Below are 14,460 nucleotides of genomic sequence, written 5' to 3' on the forward strand. Positions count from 1 at the left end.
AATGGCCCAGTGCTGCCTTGCACTGTGCTAAAACTTCACCTATGTAGAGTGATGGCTATTCTAAAAGGAAAGGCAGGAATACAAACAAGCAGTGGAGCTATGATGCAGAAGTATTATAAAAGCAAAAATGCAGTTCTGTCTTTGTTTGTTTATTGTCCCTGAACATCAGCCAGGTGCAGAAGACAGTCAAAATTGCTCCCGCAGCAATACCTTCCTGTTGCTGGGGGTGTGATTGCATCGTCATCACAGCTCTGATGCTCTGACAGTTCCCCCAGTAAGGAGACATTTGGCAGGAGGCAAAATTTCTTGCTCCTTTGTTAGCAAAGGAAAAGATGGATCTGTTGAGGACTAGGTTGGGCATTTGGGGTATAGAAATCGAGTACTGAGATAGTGTGCTTTGGGGTGAATGGGTCAGGACAGTCCCACAAGTGGTGATGGGTCCATGCAGTGTGTCTGTCCCATCCTCGCATTCTGGGAACACCTCGTGGGGTCACCTGCAGTGCTGTTCTGTGAAGTCAAGTAGCTCCTTCATAGCTCTTCTGTTGCATAAAGTCACTTCACTATGTTCTGCGCCCTGGGAGTATTACAGATAGAGTTTTAAAAGAAACCTTCTTGCTTCTGTTTGACGTGCATCATCTATACCCCATAGGCCCACTGTAGTGAGCTGAAGGTTGTCTAGACTCTGGTGGGCTGTGCTTACTAAGAATTCTTATGACATGCCTAACTTTTCTTATAGGACCAAAGACTACAATGCTTCGTCTAGCTGTAAAGTTCTTCCCTCCAGACCCAGGTCAGCTGCAAGAGGAATATACAAGGTAAAGCACTTCTGGAAGAACTTGGTTTGTGCTGCCCACTGAAACAAAGGTGAAAATAGGAGTGTGTTGTATCTACTTCCAAACAAGTCTTATAGTGAAGATACTGAAGCAGCACTTTTTGGTCATGTCACGTTTTGAGAAGACGCATGTTGATAGATTAATGCTATGGGAAAAAATATGTTTCAAACCAGAAAATGGTACAGGTAAGGGTTTGCCACAGCACTGAAAGAGGCAGCATTTAGAGGAAACTCCTCTATTTACAAACAGAACCTATATACAGTAATCAGGACATGTATTAATAAATGGTTTATCATTTACATCCTCGCTAAGTATTCTAGAACCTTTCTTTACATGCTTTACTGCTCGTGGTTATCACCAGTTCGAAGTTTATAATAACTAGATGCCATGTGTTTACTGTTGCCTGTTTACTGTACCTTCTTCTAAGTAAAAAGGAAAGCACAAATTGTTTCCAACATTGTATTCCTGAAAACATATTTATATTGGCTTGGGTTACAAAGTCAGCCCTTATCGCTACACAGTATCACACAGTATCACAGTATCGTGCGAGTTGGAAGGGACCTTAGAGATTTAAGACTTTCAGTCTTGCCGTGTTTCTCTTCTTCCCTTGTATTTTCTGCAGGCACTTTATGACTAATAATATTCCTCCTGCATTGGGAAATACTTAGGAGAATTAATACTGTGTATAAGAAAAGTAGATTTAATTTCTTGCTGTCTTTGTAGTCTGCTAACATCATAGTCCTGGAAAATGCAACCACTGAGTGAATTAAATAAGTGCTGGCAGAAATTATGTTTCCTAATGAGATGCTAGCATCAGTAACGTTCCCTTGTCTCATTTGTAGTCTTCCTCAGTTTCTTTCCATCAAAAAAATACAGCTGCTGTTCCTTCACAGCTCAAGCTTGTTGATGAGTCTGGTTTTCCTTCTGCTTCTTTGTTTTTCCGTGTTCATTTACACTGACGAATTGTACTGTGCAAGTGGATTACTTGTGTGCGTAGTTTTATTTGGCTGCCTGCAATAGCAGGTCTTCTGTTTTATGTTGGTTTTGGGAAGAGGAAGACTCAGGGGGATGCTGATGCATGTGAAACACCGTTGAGCTGTTTTTAAGTTCTCACAACCTGTTAAGATTGTACTTCTTACTCTCACTTTTCAGGTACCTGTTTGCTTTGCAAATCAAAAGGGACCTGGCAGAGGAGCGACTAACCTGCAGTGACAACACGGCAGCTCTTCTTGTCTCTCATCTCCTGCAATGTTAGTATTACCTCTGTGGTGACCTGGTGGTGTTGCCATTGTGTTAAACAGCATGCAGGATTTTTTTCTATACATTCTGGTGGCCAGAAGCATTTTGTCCTGCAGTGTTTCTTTTCAGTACAAAGTAGCGAATGAGTTTGACCAGTGGGATTATAATCAGGGCTAGATAGGTTCCCAGTGTTGTGGAGAACAGCATGTATTTACGTGTAAGATAGCATTGGATATGTGAAGGTCATGAAAAACAAAAACACTTGTGTGTTGCCTGCTTGCTCTGGCTTTGCAAACTGGGTTGCTGGTACTCCTCAGCTCTCAGCCGGCCTCACTGCTTCTTTATGTTAGCTTCTAAGTTTGCCCATGGTTGGAAGGTAATAGAGACTGGGCTGAAGTTTGGGATATAAAACTAGAAATGTGTGAGAACAAGTTTAACAAGCGGGTTGTCAGCAACTTCCCTTCTTGGAGGGAGTGGAAATGGAAATTGGAAGCGATTGATTTGGGAGCTCTCCGTGCTTCTGCTGTCTCAGCCAGTAAGCAGCTAAAGAGCTAAAAATGTGGCCTTTAAGTCAAGCGGGTTCAGAGACTGATTGGTTTCAAAACCAGATGGGTTCAGCTTAGCCTGCCCTCTCAAGCAGCAGCCAAAGCTATAACGTGAGCTGCAGAAATAGGGGTTTGTGCCTCCTTACTAACGTGAAGCAAAAGCCTTGAAGTGATGCCTCTTCACATGCACACTACTAAATAGCTGTTAGTTCACTGCCTCTCATTAGATTACTATAACTATAATAATTATTAGTTCTGGTTACATTACACAGAGGAGATCTGTCCTGTGTGTGCAGCCAGCGAGTTGCACAACTAAAATTTGCTAACAATTTGTCACAACTTTGCGTAAGTTTTGGCAATGATTCCAGGGCAGTGTGGAGCTGCTGAGCAAACCTCAGTGTCTGGCCTTTACCCGTCTTGCTTTTAACGTACTCGAAAAGTAGAAGCGAGAAAGAATGATTCCTCTTCACATAAAATTATTTTACAGAAGTGCCTTCCAGTCTTTCTCATGTTGTTTTGTACGCTGGCTTGATTTTTAAACAGGATATTGCTATGCTCTGTTGAAGAACATCTGTCTTGGATGAGGTTATTAGTTTGTTTAGTCCTCTGTCCTTTCTCTGACAGTAGTTGGTAGCAGATGCTATGGGGAAGACGTGAGAAACAGAGCAAGCATATGGTGATACTTCCGTTACTGCATCCATCCAATCATCTTTGCATGTGGTCCTTCTAAGTCGGATTGATTCCTTAACTCTTCATTTAGTTGCCCCTGAACTTTACTTCCTTGTATTTGTCAGATTCTTTTCTCAATTGGCTTCTTTTTTTTTGGCATTCTTCAATGAAAATGAGCTTCACAGCTTAATTTTTTGGCTTGCGTAGGAAAGGAAAAGGTTTCGTAATGTATATTTTTTTTCCATTCTACTTGTAACTTTATATACATCTGCTGTGGGTTCTGTGTGCTTTATGCTTTTCTCCTCCAAACCAAAGGCTTCTGGCCTCATGTTTTATCAGATAGAAACTATTTTACATGTTTAATTCACACTTCATGTATAAATCTCTTCTTAAGCATCATCTCTGAAAGGTGTGGATTTGTGCTGCTGGAAGCCCCAGGAAATCTGCCTGGGGTAAATGTTGAATGTTTTCTAAAGTGAATTTGAGTACAAAGCATAATGCACACATTTCAAACAGTGAAAGGAAAATACTCCTTTGGGGTCCTCCCCCCCCAGTTCCTTACCAAGCATTTTCTGTCATCGTTCCTGCTCCATTGTTTCTTTTTATTCTAACACATTTTTTCCTCTAATAGCTGAAATAGGGGATTTTGATGAATCAGAAGACCGAGAACATCTGAAAGTAAATCGATATTTGCCAAACCAGGAAAGAATCCAAGGGAAGATCCTGGAGTTCCACAGGAAGCATGTGTAAGTGAAGGGTGATGGTGCTCCACTGATGGGACCTGGGGTTGGGGAGCAGGCGGGCTGGCTCCATGGAGGCGAGTGCATAGTTTGATGGGATGACGACAGGTTGTATTTGCTGCACACCTGCTGCATCTGATGAGAAAGATTGAACTTATCAATAGCTACTGTCGAGACTTTTTAATTAGCAGTTTTAACACAGTTTAATACATGTTTTACATCTGAATATGGCAGTGCAGCTATTTAAACTCTGAGAACAAGGCAGTTTGTCTGCGGGCAGCCTACAGGTTTGTGTGTGCTGACTTTCTGTATATACATGTGGCTTGAATTAAACAGTGGTGGCCAAAGGAAAGCTGAGTAAGAAGTTTGTTTAAATGTCTGCACTTCTCCAAATGCAGTGGACTGTAGTAGTACAGCTTATAAGAGGACAGGAGACAATAATAATGAATGTTTTTTTGTAATGCTAGTTAAATTAATTCTAGTGTGGTAATTGAGAGAGCGAGAGAAACAGAAGAAGACAAAGCTGTTGAGCAATAGTTTTTCTCATGTAATATTCCAGTGTACTCTTAATAACGCAGCACAGAAACCTATCGTGAGCTTGTAATAATGGCTTGAAGCAGAACTATTCCCCAGAATTTCAGGTTTGCAAAGTCCATAGGTGCTGCTTTTGCATGAATAGGAATAAATTACATTGTACTCATTTTAGGGTGAAGATGAGAGTTGGGAGTTAGGAGAGAAATAACTTGGATCAGAATTGATGCAATAAATGCTTCTATGGTTCGCGTATCTTTGAAATAATAAAGAATTGATCAGAGACCAAGGAGCTGTGTGCCACAAATATGGAACTGCTTTGAATATAGAGCAAAGGACTCGTAATTCTATCAGCCTTGAGGTTTTCTTTTTTCAGAAAGCTCCTTTTAATAATTCCATGCACTGAGGAACTCTGCATTTTTTCCTGGAAGAAAGGAGGAAAGTGAAGTGGGAAAGGATTCCGTGCTTCATGGGTTTAACTGTCATTAGTTTAATGATAATTGCATCTAAAGTAACTATTTCAGCAGTATGGTTACAGATCTCCTTTAAAGCAATTGCCAGCAGTACCTGAGTCGAGTGAAGATGCTTTACACCTCCTTGCTTCTTTGGAAAATTTCTCTGACATAGATGTAATTTTGGAAGCGCTGCAACCCTAAAAATAGCTGGCACTTCCTTACTCGTCTCTTCTCTGTGTCCTTACCCAGTGAGTACTGGGCAACCTTTTCCATTTTTAGTAAGACTGGTGAAGGTCCTGCATTTTCTCAGTGTTTGAACCCTTTTTTCCACATTTCTATTGCAAGGAGCAAGTGGAAGCACGGACCCTGCCTGCCTCCTTCCTGCTGACACAGTGCTGCTAAATGAGCAAATTATTTCTCTCTTACAATACTTTTGCTTCATAGCTTTATTTTGGGCTTTTCTTTCTCTGTTTCCTTCCTTTCACCTCCTTACCCCCCTCCCTATCTTTAACAGACTGCTCCTTCCTTCAGCTGACAGCGCAGCCTCCAAAAAGGGAACCCATTGCTGAGAGGGTGGCTCCTCTCCAGCTCACTGCTGCATCATCCTTTCTCTTTCTGACCCCGTGCTCTGCAGCCCTCCCTTTGCTTTCACCACGCTCACTGGTGTAGCAGCGTGCTGTCCATTTCTCTGCTGTCCATTTCTCTGCAGCACCAAGCAGGGCACATCGTTCTGCCTTTCTCAGCCTGGGGTGGCAGCAGGATTCCTTCTGGCACCGCACGTGAGTTGCTGGGCAGGAGCACGCGTGACCCTCAGGGGTGTTTCATCTCAGGTGTCTCTTTATGTTAGAAGGCTGTGCTCGGGTGTTGTGTAGTTTCACCAGAGCTATTAGAGCTGGTAGAAGAGGGGGAAAGCAGGATCTGTGTAACCCCTCTGTATCAGAGCAAGAGCAAATCCACTGAGAAAGTTGTATTCAGAAGGATGAGACTGCAAGCTTATTTCCTATTAAACACGCCTGTTTTCTTCTTTTTACAAATATTTATACTCACAAATATAGAAACACGGGTTTTATTTTTAACTTTGCGAATGCAGGAACAGTAAATAAGAGGAGCTGTATTTTTGGAACAGTAGGTTGGTTATTTGCTTCAGCGAGAGCCTGGGTTCACTAACAGCTCTTTGCTTCTGTGCTAGGTTTGTATTTTGAAGCTGCTGTTGTGTGGTTACATCTGAGTGCTCCAGACACTCTGAATGTGATGCTTTCTGCCTACCTGCAAGTAATACAAGTGGAGCGCTTGCTGGGGGGGGGGGGGGTGTTGGGCTGTAGATCAGAGTTAAGCATTACCGTGGATGCCTGAAGAAGAGCTTTGACTCTGTTTTGCTTGATGGATTTGTTTAACATAATTTGCATGCCTTTGAATGACTTGTGAGTTTTTGGTGTGTTTGTGTATTTGTGTAAGTCAGGCAGATGTGTTGCATTTAGACCTATCTCCATTTACTGTTGTCCCTCAGGTGCTTTCACAACCTGTCCAGGATTAAAATTAATTTGGAAATAGGATGCTTTGTATAACGTTTATAAATAAGGAAAAAGCTGGATTTTTCAATTGCTGCATGTTCTAACGGTGTGTAAAACTGCAGCACCTCGACTGTGTGTGCTTTAAAAAACATTGCATTGCTACTTTGACAAGCTATGCTCATTGCAGAGCTTTTAGCAGCGTGGGCTTTGAAGGCATTGCCCCAATTGCCACGTTAATACCGCAACCCTTCACAAATATCTGTCTAAATGAAGGTATGTAAGCAGCCTTTACCTCAAAACCTGTTGTGCTGACAGCAGTTTTTGCAGGAAAACACTTGCGAAAGATAGCCTGTTGTCCATTGACCTGGGGAAGAGTAAGTAGATTTATCTGCTTAATGGATGAACAAAATTAGACCAGATTGTTTTCGGGCTGGTCTGTGCAGCTTAGTCTACAGCAAACATCTGAGGGTAATTACTCTGAAACTGCATCTCATTTGTAAATGTTTGTTGTGCAGCGTGAGCTGCTTGGCACCGCTCCTGGCTTTCCCTGCTGCAGCCTCTTCCTTCTTTGGTAGGTGTGAGCAGGTTTTGTCTATGAGGACACTCTTCAAAAATTTCCTTATTGTTCCTGAGCCGCGTTGGGCTTCTGCTTGTATCTGGTGGGTCAGAACACGGAATGCTGGTGGTTCAGAACACGGAATGCTGGTGGGTCAGAACACGGAATGCTGGTGGGTCAGAACACGGAATGCTGGTGGTCCTGCATCAGTTTATGCTGCGCTGTTCATCGAGAATTTGTAATCCAATGCTTTCCCATGTTCTGGTTGCTATTTTGTCCTGATTTTTGTTTGCGTTCCCCTCCAGCAGCAGTTCCCATCCTCCGGCAGCCTCAGCATCCTCTCGAAAGACAAAGCACCACATTCATTTCTCATGCAGTTCTATTGAGAAGAATTATACCAGGAATTGGTGTGGGTAGCAGCTACACACAGCGCTCTTAGAGTGCGACTCAAGGATTCGTGGCCAAAATTAATATTTATGATCTGACTTTTTTTCTTTTGTCTTGGATGTGTTTAATAAACAGAAGCCGCGGTGCTTCAGCTATTTTGACACAGTTAAGGAATCTGTGGAAGAAACGCTAGTGATACTTAAAGTGCATTAAAAATGCTTATTCCTGCATTGCTCGTTGTAGTCAGGGACAGGGAAATCTGCTTTAGCAGTTTGAGCTCCCCAGCCATAACTAACACCTGTGGTGGTTACACTGCTGGAGGTGCAGCCCCATTGCTCTTCGTGCAGCTTGGCTGGCATTTCTTTTTCTGTTTGAGATCAGATTTTTGTTCCCTCTGTGCTTCACACACTTGCATTATACTCACACGGCCCTGTTATACTGATGTTGCAATAAGGCCGGAATTTGCAAAGTCGGGAACTTCAGGGAATCTTTGCTTTCTCTAGTTGGGAAAAAAAGGTAAACATTCCTCTTTCCTCTTTTGTTATGTTTAAATGTAGTAGCTACTCCAGTGTTCTCCATTTGTATCTAAGGGAAATGCACATAGAGTCAGAAGTTGTTTAACTTAAAACATGGCTGGAGATGGGCAGAGGGAGAATGCCCAGAAAGGCAAGCCAGGAGAACTGATGCAGTGCTGATGGTGCTGGCACCGCATCGCACACCAAAATAGATCCTGTGATAAACAGCTTCTCCTCTGCTTGAGTGAACTGGGGACGCGTTTATGGAAGGAAGGCAGTTCCTTGGAAGCAGGGCTTCTCACATCTGTGTGTGGCTGTTGTGTGCATGCAGAAATCTCAGCTGGTTTCAGCGCTCATTGGCCCTAAACAGAGGGCACTTTTCTTTCCTGTGTCCCCATCACACCTGTCCTGGCTGAGTTGCAGGCAGCACGAATGCTTCCAGTGCTGCAGCACTGCCCATGCCTCACACAGCTCTTGCTTGGAAGTAAGGTAGCCCTTATTTCTTGTGGCTCTCAGCAGAGAGGTGCCTGTAGGCTGGCAGTGCCCAGGCAGCTCCCCATGTGTCCGTTCTAATGGTGCTGGAGGATTCAGCTTCCCACCAGCTCCTGCCTCAGCAAGCAGGAAAAAGCAGTGTTAATCCACTGAACTCTCCCCCTCGTGGTGAAAAACAGGGAGGGAAGAAAGTACAGGCCTCTGCTTCAGGGAAATAAAGTGTTGGCTGTTCACCTTAGGGAGAAGCAAGTATATGAGTGGTGTCTCGGTACTGCTTGCTTGGACCTTGTGTGTATGGAGCAGGAGATGCTCCATTTGGGTGCATCCTTCTCATGGTTTCAACGTTATTTCAACAGCAGATGATGCTTCAAAAATGGTTTTTAAAATCCTTCTGCTGATTCTTTGGCAAGGAGGGAACTGAGCAGCCAAAGCCAGGGGAATGCCTCTTTCCCAGTCATATTGGTGTAATAGTTGTGCAGTCCTGAGATCCAACCTGCAACTCTCACAGTGTTTGCTTTGTTTCCATCGTGCTGCTCACAGAAGCCTTTCACTTTGTGTCAGGTTAATATTAACATGTATAGTAGGAAGCAGAATGAAGGACACTGCAGATTAAATGCTGGTCTGTTGAACTCTACTGTTCCTAAGTTGGGAAAGCTATTGCTGGGCTAGTTAAAGTTTGTTTCACTGTCTCTGGGATGTGTTTTAGGCTGGTCGTCTGCTATTGAATGTTTCTATTGTACAGAAGTCTCAGTATAATGCTTAACTTGAAGTGAACCTGGCAAACTCAATTTGATAGAAAATTCCTTTTTAGTGCCGGAGTTACAAGCGGAGTATTTTGGCCACGTCAGCAGTGTTGTGCAATCCAATTGAACTGAAAAGTTTGTTTTTCTTCCTTATTACAGGGGTCAAACTCCTGCCGAATCAGACTTTCAAGTGCTTGAAATTGCTCGGAAACTGGAGATGTATGGCATCAGGTTTCACCTTGCATCTGATCGTGAGGGCACAAAAATTAATCTCGCCGTTTCACACATGGGTGTGCTAGTATTCCAGGTAAGGTGGGCGAAGCCTACCATGAATGTCTGTCTGTTTTTCCATTAGTTCGTCTTGGGAGTAAGCCTTATTTTAATTTCTAGCGTGTCTGATGGTACAAATCTAGGATGTATTTTATGGTTAATAGAGTATCACTTAGGCCCACAAATCGCTGTGTAGCGCAGTTTGCCCTTGGAGGTGGAGATGGAAGAGCGTAAAGATCACAGAACTAACAGTGACACCAAATAAAAATGTTCGATGTCATCTATTTGAAAGTTACTTACATACACATTCAAGAGTAACAATCAGTCTATTCCATACAGCTCTAAAACAGTTCTGTAATCTCGGTGTATGTGTTTATTTTCCCTCGCTTTATTGTTGCAGTGTATTTTTGCTAGGATAATATTGATCTTGACACATAGAAGTACATAGAAAATAGTTTTTACATCCCAATTCTCCAGGTTTCCCTTCAGTTTTCTGCTGTCTGCTCAGAGATGCACAGACATCATACAGTTTGTAGTTGGCCTTTGTGTTAAAGGAGAACATTTCCTAAGGTAATATTGTTACCAGAAATAGGAATTAAGCAGAATGGTTTGGGTGCCTGTTTCATGTATTTCTGTGCTTGCAAAAGAATTAGCTTTACTGTTCTTCTGAAACTTTTCTGCAAACTTTTTATTGTTTAAATTCAGGGTAATACGAAAATCAATACCTTTAACTGGTCCAAGGTCCGTAAGCTGAGCTTCAAGAGGAAAAGATTCCTTATTAAACTCCACCCAGAGGTCTGTGTAAGTTTTGCCACAGTAACTACCTTGTCAGTGTTGGAAAAATTACGTATACTTATATGTATATGCTTATATGTACACTTTTATCATGGAAAAATTCTTCAATTTGTGACTTTATAAGACATTGGCAGAGAACTAGGCGTATCTTCACCATTCGAGTAAAAATCTTTCTCACCTCATGCCTGTCACCATAGATTTCATCTTCATGTTTCTCTGACAAAGGCATGGGCATGTTGTAAATACTACAGGAAGAGAAATGAAGAACCTGGTGTTTCAGAGGAACTTTTTATTTTTTACTATGAAAAGGTTGCACTTCCTATTTCTCTTGGGTATAAATGGATGTTAAGAGTCATCTAAGCTCTTTGATCCACTCTTGTCCAACATGAGCTAGGATAACCTAAGCATAGAAATAGTCAATCTTTGTTGCTCAGATAAAGGCACAGCAGGGAGTGCTTTTGGCTGTAGCTCCCTAAGAGAACATTACACTGCTAATACAGAAGGTGATTGCTTCATATGGCAGTTTTATCCAGGAACTTGTTGAATATGTGCTGCTTAAATGAAAACTGTGGTACAGAGTCCCTTGATTCCATAGTAAAGTAATCAGATGTGTTTCAGGAAGTTTTAAATGGCTGAGATTACATTGTTGGAGTTTAGTTTTAAGAACTATACGATTATTCTTACTGCAGCCTTATTTTTCTAATATGTCCTTATAGCAGAAGGTATTTTTTATGCTTGGCTGATTTTTGACTGCAAATATCGAATTTATCATCACTTTCTTTGTTGTTTCCACGCTTAACGACTGGATTGTGTTCAGCATAAGGCTACCTTAGAATGGAAAACAAAAGATGAACATAATACAGCAATGTATACCTCAGAAAGCTGAAACAGGGCGCACTGACTGCATGTGTAGTCGTGCATCTCACAGTGAGACCCTCAGGAATGCCATGTGGTAACTGTATTCTGCCACACACACGCCATTGTCCAGCCTGTTCTAAACCACAGCACGTGGGAAAAGCATCAGAGCTTTTCAGAAGTAAAAGTACTTTGAAAATCACTGCTATTTCACTTAAATAGCCTTAGTCAAGTGTGTGATAAGTGTTTTTACATTTTCTATGTAAGAAGTAGTTTTAAAGTAGTTGAATGATTGCGTGAAAATCATATTCATAGCTTTCATGTATGTGAGAAATAACTCAGCAGAACACTGCATCTTTTGAGCCTTTTTGCTGATATCTGTCCCTTCCTTTTCTCTTCCATTGCCATCTTGTGTTCTACTTAGCTCTTGTGTTTTGTTCCCAGGGCCCGTACCAAGATACACTGGAGTTTCTTTTGGGAAGTAGGGATGAATGTAAGAACTTCTGGAAAATCTGTGTTGAATACCACACGTTTTTTAGGCTCTTTGATCAGCCAAAACCAAAGGCTAAAGCAGTCTTCTTCAGCAGAGGGTCATCGTTCAGATACAGGTATGGAGGAACATCATACGCTTGCTGAAGCTGAATTGCTTCTATCTTAGGAAATGAACTCAAAAGGGAAAAATATTCTCAAGTAACTCCATTTGTAATTCCTATACACTGCTTTTCATAACTGTGCTACTTTTGTGGATTCACAGTGGACGAACTCAGAAGCAGCTAGTGGATTATATCAAAGACAGTGGGATGAAGAAAACTCCATATGAAAGGTAAATCCAGATTATTTTGTCAGGTGACATTTGGTTGAGTCTTTCACAGCGTTCTTACTTCCTAAATTAGAACTGCTTTTAAAAGGCTATTGGAGGCATTTTCATTGGCTGTCTTTTTGGTTACTAAGGTTTACTTCATATTCAAAGTAGCTGGACTAATTATGGCAGCGTTGAGTTGCACATGTATAGTCCTCATTGCTTTGTTGTGACTACTTTGCAGTATTAGAAGCTACAGAGACTTGATAAAAGGATACTGAAGAAAGTTGAGGTATCGAATTCAAGTTAAAATCCAAAAGAGTATCGATTTGGTTCCCAATCTGTGAACATAATTCCAGTCACGTTGTTAATTTCAGGGCATCATACAGCTTGCACCCATGGGCAGTAGTTAAGTCATTCCCCATGTGTAGAACTCACGGTCTGAGGACAAAGTAAATATGAATACCACCAGTGTTTACTGACATCTGATGTAGGATGTGCTGCATAGCAATCTAATTTTAAGTAACATTCATTTGTTAATACACTTAGCATTTTGCCTTTCTGTAGTATTGCACAGGCAGGAAATGAAGCATGGAAAATGCCTGAAATTACACAGTTACGGCACAATTGAATTTGAGATCTGCAAGCCTGAAACTATGACCCTAAATGTTCATTTCTAAACATATAAAGAATATACATTTTAATTATTAGACGGCATCACTTAAACTTGAGTGTGAAACCCATATACAGGTGAGAAACTCTTCATAGTCATATGCCTGAAATTTTACAAGATTTTTAATAGGAATTTCAGAAGGCTTTCTGTAATCTGCTATTCATGAGTAGTTTTAATGTCTTGGGGTGCTCAGCTGAGCACCCTTCCTGTATGACAGCATAACTTGTGTTAGGTTGATGGATTAAGCTGGTGATCCAATCTAAATGGTTGAATTAGTTGTTAAAAGGTAATAATGAAATGCATCTTGAGACTTTTTATTGGCTCTTAGAATGAAAGGGGAAGGGAGGAGGCTGGCTTTTGCCTTGGATACTCACAGAATGCTTCTCTTCTGCAGGAGGCACAGCAGAGTCAGAGTGTCCACTCATGCTTCGAACACAGATGTGCCAAAACAGGTTAGTTCTGTGTGACTCCAGGTAGTGCAGTCAGTGAAGCTGACAGTCCGCTTTCCAGGATGACTGCCTAGGAGTATGGTAGGATGAGCTGTTAGTCTGGAGTCAGCTTTGCAGTCTAATCTTCGTTCCTGATGCGTAGTTTTTGGGTTGTTGTTTTTTGTTTTGCAAGGAGTAACAGCTTTGATAGTTGTAGCTATAATGGAGTCTAAAGCGAGTCATTTCCTGTTCTGAGTTCAGTTTGACTGAGAAGATGTGATAGTTCCTAGCGAGTTGCTATTTCAGAGCATTGAACTGCTCAGTTATATGTAACTTCATTTTGTAGAAGAGCTCATCCTGTTACCCTTTGTGTTTTTACTTCTCTCCCTCAGAGCATCGCGTTCCCCGAGGGCTTGAGGACCCCGGGGTCTCCTGCCTCAGCGACTGTCTCCTTCCACTCCGTTCATTCCTCAGCTGCTCCTTCCATCCTGCCCATCTTTGCAGAAAGCAGCCCTTCCTCCTTGGACCCCCGAGCACCGTACACAAGGATTCCGGACAAAAACAGCCCAATGCCTGCAGAAGAAACGGGGAGGAAACTGGTGCAGCAGCCTGGATCTCCCATGTTCCAGTCATTCCAAGGTGTTGGGTTTGGTAGTGTTGCAGGAAACTGTAACCCTGCTTGTCCTGTTGTTGAGAGTGGTTGTGGTTTAGATTTAGATGTAGAGAAGAGTAACAAGGAGAATAGGGCTGCTGTTTGTAAAAATGACAATGATGAGGATGACTTTACCACAGGTGGTTTTGTTGCTGAAAAAGAGCATCAACACTGCGGTAGGGGTGCCCCTCTGTTCACACTGACAAATTCACAGTTACAGGTGTCAGAAGAGTTTATTGATGATGACCCTGCAGAAATATCCTTTTTTGCAGGGGGCTCTGAGGCATTTTCTTATGTGTACAGCGGTTTAGATTTAAAGGGTTCTGATTATTCTAAGCATGCATCAGAGTCTCCAGGCTTAACGAAGGATGCCCTTCAACAAAACGCAGTCTCTCCTCAGTCAAGCCCTGACAGGTACTCAACAGAAGCAGTAGATATGAATGTGGAAGACGAGTTTGAATTTGAAGAAGGGAGTGACTTCAATGGCAATGAGAGACCATCCAACACCTCGGAGCTGTTTGAGGTTAAGGCACAAGCAAGCCGAATGCAGAGCCTCCTGAGCCCTTCTGAAACAAGCTCACTCATCAACAACCAATCTGAGAGCAGCTCCCTCAACAATTTGCCACTCAACGGTACGTCCTCCCTGCACACGTACAGCTCTGCTAACCACTCTGAAGCGAGCTCCATGGTGAACTTCCCAGCCTACTCAGTGCGCTCCGAGTCCAGTTCAGCCTTTCAGTTCACTGACATCATTGACCAGCTGGAGCAGCTG

The 14,460-nt window shown here is 42.3% G+C and overlaps 1 protein-coding gene across 7 annotated transcripts in view; it reads left to right on the plus strand.

Moving 5' to 3' along the window:
• Positions 1-14,460, plus strand: part of FARP2 (FERM, ARH/RhoGEF and pleckstrin domain protein 2) — a 53,494-nt gene that overhangs the window by 17,474 nt on the left and 21,560 nt on the right. For 6 of the 7 annotated variants that reach the window (XR_011904679.1, XR_011904680.1, XM_072344752.1 and 3 more), the window contains 9 exons: positions 737-815; positions 1,986-2,083; positions 3,918-4,032; positions 9,376-9,523; positions 10,192-10,287; positions 11,581-11,744; positions 11,891-11,959; positions 13,003-13,060; positions 13,429-13,675. Coding sequence is in view for 5 of the 7 variants with exons in the window: in XM_072344752.1 (XP_072200853.1) it covers positions 737-815; positions 1,986-2,083; positions 3,918-4,032; positions 9,376-9,523; positions 10,192-10,287; positions 11,581-11,744; positions 11,891-11,959; positions 13,003-13,060; positions 13,429-13,675 (1,074 nt within the window). In the remaining 2 variants the exon portion in view is untranslated. The remainder of the gene's footprint in view (positions 1-736; positions 816-1,985; positions 2,084-3,917; positions 4,033-9,375; positions 9,524-10,191; positions 10,288-11,580; positions 11,745-11,890; positions 11,960-13,002; positions 13,061-13,428; positions 13,676-14,460) is intronic. The other variant, XM_072344753.1, reaches the window with a different exon arrangement.

The sequence above is a fragment of the Excalfactoria chinensis genome, chromosome 9 (assembly GCF_039878825.1).
Source record: "Excalfactoria chinensis isolate bCotChi1 chromosome 9, bCotChi1.hap2, whole genome shotgun sequence".
Classification (NCBI taxonomy): domain Eukaryota; kingdom Metazoa; phylum Chordata; class Aves; order Galliformes; family Phasianidae; genus Excalfactoria; species Excalfactoria chinensis.